The 6,776-nt window shown below is 60.2% G+C and overlaps 1 protein-coding gene across 3 annotated transcripts; it reads right to left on the reverse strand.

The window, feature by feature from the left end:
• Positions 1 to 521: 521 nt before the first annotated feature.
• LOC125148619 (coiled-coil domain-containing protein 74B-like) lies at positions 522 to 6,458 on the reverse strand. Of its 3 annotated transcripts, none has more exons than XM_047826631.1 (7): positions 6,032 to 6,458; positions 4,750 to 4,791; positions 2,425 to 2,587; positions 1,419 to 1,608; positions 1,262 to 1,344; positions 1,109 to 1,180; positions 522 to 955 (listed from the first exon to the last, which is right to left on the reverse strand). In XM_047826631.1, the coding sequence occupies exons 1-7, from the start codon at positions 6,279 to 6,281 to the stop codon at positions 817 to 819; spliced, it is 939 nt and encodes a 312-aa protein (XP_047682587.1). In that variant the 5' UTR covers positions 6,282 to 6,458; the 3' UTR covers positions 522 to 816. The 3 variants fall into 3 exon arrangements, with proteins under 3 accessions (XP_047682587.1, XP_047682585.1, XP_047682586.1); XM_047826629.1 differs by having other exon boundaries at positions 1,419 to 1,596; positions 6,032 to 6,400; XM_047826630.1 differs by lacking the exon at positions 4,750 to 4,791 and having other exon boundaries at positions 6,032 to 6,402.
• Positions 6,459 to 6,776: the final 318 nt, after the last annotated feature.

Consider the following 6,776-nt stretch of genomic DNA (forward strand, 5'->3'; position numbering starts at 1 on the left):
CCAAAGAAGAGGCAGAGATCAGCACTGAGGAAATGGCCAGTGGGGCCAGTAGCCCTGTCCTGCCAGGGGAGGGTCGACACTAAAACTGACCACACCCATGAGACATAGGAAGCTCCGGTTCTGGTGAGTAAAGGGGTGGTGAGGCTCTTGGGTGGGAATCTCAGGGTGGGACCCTAGCGCCCTGGAGAGGACCATTCTCCCATGGCCGTGGCCCTCCACAGCAGAAGGCAGCTCGGTAGGATGGCTCGTTAGCTGGGATTGTCAGTGTGGAGGCTGGACGGCGCTGTGGCAGGGGGGACGGGACTTGCCCTTGTGCCTGGAAGGCAGTCCCAGCCCAGCCAAGGGCCAGGAAACCCCCTGCACTCAAAGAAGGGTGCATGCTGTGCCTGCCCGTGGCGCAGGGCACCCACCAGGCCCTGGACAAGTCCTGGTGACTGCCCCAGTGGGCCCCTCCCACCGCAGGGAGCAGAGCTGGGGGCACAGGGCAGGGCAGCCATGTCAGATAGCGGTGAGGGATGAGGTTCACAAGTGGAGAAACGAGCTTTATTTCCAGTCTTCAACAGGTAGGGTAATACTTATTTAATGTGTTTTTGTGTAAATGCAGAATAGCAAAATACCGAGCAAGAAAACAGTGTCTCGGTTCTGAGAGCAACCAAGTACTTTATCTGCCATGAACTTTGCTTATCTGGAATTTCGTGCGGCCTAAACGTGGTCGAATTCTTTTGAAGTGCTATCTAGAGAGGGTTAGCGTCTCCAGCTGTAGGGCATTGGCCTGGCCCTGACCTGGCATGCAGACGTCGACACGTGCCGCCCGCCTCAAAGGACAGAGCGGTGCAGCCGCCGGCGCTGCACCACCTGCAGCCTTTTCTGCCGCTCAGCAAAGTTACTCTTCAAGGTCTGCTTCAGCGCGGGCAGGATGGGGCGCTCTGCCACGGGCATAGGGCTCAGAATCAGGCTGGTAGGGCAGAGGGAGGTCACTACAGGTGCCCCCGGGAGCAGGAGCGGAGACTTGGCTGGCAGCAGGGCCCCAGGCAAGGCACTGAGCTGTCCCTGCCCCTTATGTACTGGGCTCAGGCCACCCCACCCTCCCCCTGCCGGTGGGACTCACCATTTCTTGGGGATGCCCTTGGTGGGGACCTTGGGGAGCTGCATGGCTCCCTGGTGAAGGGCCTCCTGGTCCCTGGTGAAAGAGGAGTCGGTAGTGAGCCCCAAAAGAGCAGACCTCACTGGGATGCGGTGGGGGCCACGCCGAATCACTCACTTGGGAGAGCTGGGGCCGGCCTCCTCAGATGCAGCCTTGGGCCTCCTCAGGTTCCCTTCCAGGAGGGCCTTGAGGTGCTGCAGCTGGAAGGCAGGGAGAAGAGGGGCAGTGGGCGGGGTCTGCGGAGGCACTGGGGTCCCCGCTGCCTGAGCCTCACCTCTTGGGCCTGCAGGAGGTTGGCGTTCCACAGCTGGCGGATGACCACTTCGCATTGCTGAAGCGTGGTGGGCTTGCGCAGGTGCAGGGGCAGATTCATCACGGGGGGCTGCTTGCCCTTGTGCTGGCTGCCTGCCACCCAGGGGGCTGCTGCACTGGACGTCTCCACTTCTTCATCTCTGGAACAGGCACTACAGCAGCCCAGAGCTAGCCTGCCAGGATTGGTCTAACCACCCACCACCTCTCTTGAGGGCGGCATCCACACCAGTGTGCGGCTGGTGTGGGGAAGAAGGGTGTGTCTACACAGCCTCGTCGGGGTCTGGTTCCCTTCTGCTGGCCAGGGTGCTCCAGACACCAGGTGGCGGGGGTGGGGGGCCATCTCTGGTGCCAGCTGTGACCTGGGCGTATCCCTTCCTCTCCCCTCAAGGTGCACCGAGGGTCAGATGTGGTTCAAGCTGTGTGACTGCCCTCACTCCTGACCCCACACCTGTGGGGCTGGTTGAGAGGGACTCTAAGTAAGGACCGTGCAGAGAAGCAGGACCCCGTCCTGCTGGCTGAACTACCCAGGGGACAACAGGGTCTCTTCGGATGCAAAGTCCAGGTTCACTGCTGCTTTCCAGGAAGTCCCAGAAACAGGTGTCAACCCTGGTCTTGCTCTGGCCTGCTGGCTCTGTGCCTTGCGGAGGCCAAGCACATTTCCCAGGGTGAGCCCAGGAACCCAACTTACTGTTGTTCTTTTGCTTGTTGTCTTGGTGAGAAGCAAACTAATGTGAAGGCCAAGTTACTTTGTTTCATTTCTGTGAGAAATTAGTTTCTGGGCTGCTGTTGGCACCTTCGTGTGGGCTCAGGTCAGCACAGGGCATTGCCCGCCAGATGGGCCTGCCTGGAGTGAGTCTGCTTTCACCCTGGAGACTGACCCATTTGGAAGGGCAAGGCAGCTGGCTGGTTCCAGAATGTGAACCTACTAAATGCAACGCTGGGCCCACAGGGTACAGGTGAGCCCTTACTTGGCCTGCCCCTGCACCCCTGGGGCTTGGTCCCGCTTGCTGTTGTGAAACAGGGCAGCAGCTGGGGTCTTCTCTTCCAGGTCCGTCTTCGGAGGAATGTCAGTTTTTGAGTCTTGCTTCTTGGAGAAGCTGGGCCGGGGCCTGGCCTTTCCTTGAGAGTTGGCTGTAGATCAGACCCAGACAGGGCAGTCACTGTGGGTGGGCATCAAGAGCCAGGGCCCACGTCCTCCAGGATTGGCTGTGAGTGCCCAAGGAGCGCCTGCCCTCTGCCTCGGTTTCCTCCTTGTAAAGGAGAGATGGTAACAGAGTCCCCATTGGGGGGGCTGCCAGGTGACCCAAAAAGGGGGTCTGTGGGTGGTGCCTGCTGAACGCCCTAAAATTACTGCTGCTGTAGAAGCTGGCCTCCCCCTACTTGTACTGGGTCAGTCTCCCATGCCTCGGGGAAGTCCAGGGGTCAGGGTGGCCCCGCAGCTGTTCCCTGACTCTGAAGCAGCACCCCATTTTGGGCAAAATGAAACTGTATGAGAGTTCTGGGACCCGGCCTGCACAGACTTCCTTTCCACGGACAAGGCCCACGGCCTGCCTAGGCCCTGCATGGAAGGGGCAAGGGCCACTCCCGGGGAGGATGCCTGGCCTCTCACAGAGGCCGAGTGCAGAGAAGGGGCTATTAGCTCCCCTCACTCTGCAGAGGACACCACAAGCCCAGAACGCTAGGCAGGGCTGTCCCACCTGTATCCACCTGCTTGCAGGAAACACGACAAGCAGGGCTTCTGCCAGGCTGCCCTTGGAAGACCACTTAGGAAGGCTCAGGGGCTCCTCTCTTTGTATGCAGGCAGGGTGTGCCTGCCACAGGACCTTGTGCCCCACGTTGATCTGACGTTCACTTCCTTTGTAGCCAACCCCGCTTTCGCTTTCGTAGTCTCCCTCTGGCCAACTCATGGTCCTGTCACACCCCTCCTCGGCTCCTTCCTTCCTGCTGGTGTCAGCTGGCGGCCACCCTCTCTGGCTCCCTTCAGCTACTCCTTAACCCTTAAGTCCACAGAGCTTGGCAAAGGTGCAATCTGGTCAGCACCCCACACTGGCCATCGGGGCCCAGGGCCCCAGTGGGGCATGTGCCCCTCCCCTGACCCTGAGTTCACACAGGGTGCTGGCATGCCAACTGACAAGGTCGAATTTGAGACGGACTTGATGGACCGAAAGCTGGAATTGGAAGTGCTGCCTGTGGGAAATGCACACGGTTAGTCTGAGATGGTGGCAGCACCACCTTGGTCCCAGCTTTCCCGGACACTTCTGTGCCCCGCTGTTGGGAGGGGCCAGGCCACCCGTGCCTTCCTCCTGGCCCTGCAGGCCTGTGTGTTTGTGTTTGTGTTTGTGTTTGTGTTTGTGCAGAGCCCTCCCCCCCGCTCTGGTGAGGCAGAACCAAGGCCAAGGGGAAGGTGATTTCTGGAAGGGCCATCCAGAAAGCAGCGGGCTTGGGCCCGAAGAAGCAGGCCCTGAATGGGAGGATGGCCTCTTCTGATATCCCACTGGGGACCCCCGACCCTGCAGGACTGGGACCATTAACAGGCCCTGCCACTTGCCCAGGATAGCTCACTGGAACTGCTCTGCTCTGCTCGAGGAGGGCCCACCACCACTGTTCCCATATTCCATGTCCCCTAGGAAGGGAGCCCCGGGACATCCCCAGACTGGGGCATACCAAGCTAACACCTCTCAGACCACCTCTTGATGTCAGACTTGGCCCCAAAGGTATGTGGGGGGAACAGGCCCAACACGGCCTGAGTCTCCCTGGGCTGGGCTGGAGGACAGGCAAAGAGAAAGGGGCTGTCACGATGAGGAAGGGCCTTAGACGAGTGACTGCAGGTCTCTCTGTCTCTACACTTGCTCACAGCAGACATGGCAGGGAGGATCCCCAGAAGGACTGTGCCCAGAGCCGTCTGTGCCAGAGGCACAGGGCTGGGGGCTGCCATAGCAGCAACCCAAGTAAAAGAATCCAGCAGAGCAGCAAGGCTGGGGGCCCGGGGGCGGGGCGGTGGTGGCAGGGGTGGGGTCTCGGCAGCCCCACCCCAAGCTGCTCTTCCTGCTTCCTTACTGCAGACTTCAGGCCTTGGGATCCCCGAGAGCCCCACCTGCTGTGCTTGGGTGCACAGTCACCCACACCATGGCGGGGGGTGGGGGGCAGTGGTGTCTGTCCAGGTCCCCCAGGATTCCTCCCCACTGGGATAGTACATGGGCCAGTGCAGCTAGCTGGGTAGACACAGGCACTCTGGAGGGGCTATTCCTGACAGAAGTAATTTCCCATCAGGCACCCAAGGGCCTCAGTCTTACCTTCCTTTGGCTTCTGATTCATTATTAGCTTGTAATGGAGATCTGAAAGCAAGCATGTGCTCTGGTCATTTTTGAAACTGCAGCCATTTTGGGAGGAGAGGTTTTGGCTTGCCCTGTGCACTCCCCGCTGAACCCCTGAGAGACCTCACACACTGCCCCGTGGGCCAAGCCTTTACCCTGGGTGTCTTAGGGCCAGCAATGCCTCTAGCTGTTCCCTGAGCCAGAGCCCTTGGGTGAGAGCCTCGCCAGGAGTCCATTCCTCTGCCCATGACATCTATAGGGCACCCTCTGCTAGGTGGAGCCCCAAGCTCCAGGGGAACAGAGGTGAGTGAGTCAGGATGGCCCAGTCCTCCAGGAGCCCCTAGTCATGGATGAGCAAATGTGGTCAGAGCAATGATCAAGCGACACCCAGAACGTGAGCTGGCCACATCCAGCCTGGGCATCAGGGAGGGACAGGGGTGAGACTCAAGACTCCTTATGTCAGGAGGAGGGAGTCCTGACATCATGGTGATCCCTTGATCTAATAGCCCTTCAGGTAAAGGCAACAGGAGAAAGGTGGGGAGAAACTGAGACAGGGCTAAGAATGTGGGGGGAGGAGTTCCAACTAGAGCATAAGGGAGAAGAGAGAGGACAGCAGTGTCCCACCGTGATAGGCCTTAAGTTCTGCTTCAGGCCTGGCCCATGGCGGTGAGGAGCCACCAGCGGGGCAAAGTTAGGAAGGACCTGCCCTGAGGAGACGAGGGGGCAGGGGGAGGTGTCCAAGGAGGGGCTGGATGGGAATGGCAAGTCGGCTCTCGATCTGTGTTTAGTTTGTGAAAATCACTGAGCTGTACACTCGCACTTTTTACTTCCATAAAAGTTTTTTAGAACAGGCGGGCCCGACTTGCCTAGAGAGGAGACTGCGACCCGGCTTAATGTGGGAAACGCTGCACAGCCAGACCACCCCACCAGACCGTGGGGCGGCCCCGTCGACCCCGCCCACGAAGACCCAGGTTTGGGGCCCGGGGGTGCGGAGGAGGCAGGGGGTGCGGAGGCGGCAGGGGGTGCGGAGAGGGCAGGGGGTGCGGAGGGGGCAGGGAGTCCGAGACCCACGTAGCAGGACCCGGGGTGGGGCTTGCTGCCCTGTGTCCTCCTTATACCCTGTTTAAGGGTTTCTAAACCTCGTGTTCTAGAGTCCACGAGTGTTTCGGTACTGGAGGCACCCGGGAGCGGCAGGTCTGCCTCTCCCTCGGGCCCCAGCCGCGGAAGACGCCTCACTCGCGGCCGCGGCGCCCGGACTCACCCTTGTTCTCCCGCTTGAGGTGCTCGATCTCCTCGTGGAGCTTGACCAGTGTCTCCGAGTGCTGCTGCTGCAGGAACTGCAGGCTCTTCTCCAGGTCCACGACCCGCTTCTGCGCCTCGATGAGCCCAACCTGCGTGCTGTGCTGCGCGGCCTGGAGGATGGCGGGCGGGCGCAGGCGCGACGTGCCCCGGGAGCCCGGGAGCCCCGAGCTGGGGGGCCGCTGCCCGGCCGCCGCCACCCCCGCCCTCATGTCGCCGCTGCCGCCGCCTCTGCCGCCGCCTCTGCCGTCGCTGCACTCCCACTTGGTGGCTCGAGTGCCCCGGCCTGGTGCCGCGTCGCCATGGAAACGGGCGCGCGCGGGCGAGGGGGGCGGGGCGTGCGGCGGGGCGTCGTCTGTGATGCCCGAGAGACCACGCTGCTGGTGGGGGTGGGGCCTGCGTCAAGTTTGCCTGAGCTCGTACACCCTGACTTTGAAAGGCATCCTCTGAATTAAGGTCAGATAATCGTCCGCCTTTCCATAGGTCTTACTGTCCAATTGTCTATGCTTGTTTATTTTAATAGTTCGCTTCTGGAATAGATGATATGGATTACATATTCAAAAATCCAAAGGTAGAGGACTTTCTGCTTTATGAAATGTGGACAGAATATATGAAACAGCCACCTGGAAACAACGGAGAAGAACAAAAAGCAAAGTGGACGAAGGCAGCTCTTGAAAGAAGAGCTGCTTGGGGCGCCTGGGTGGTTC

The sequence above is a fragment of the Prionailurus viverrinus genome, chromosome D3, assembly GCF_022837055.1.
Source record: "Prionailurus viverrinus isolate Anna chromosome D3, UM_Priviv_1.0, whole genome shotgun sequence".
Lineage (NCBI taxonomy): Eukaryota > Metazoa > Chordata > Mammalia > Carnivora > Felidae > Prionailurus > Prionailurus viverrinus.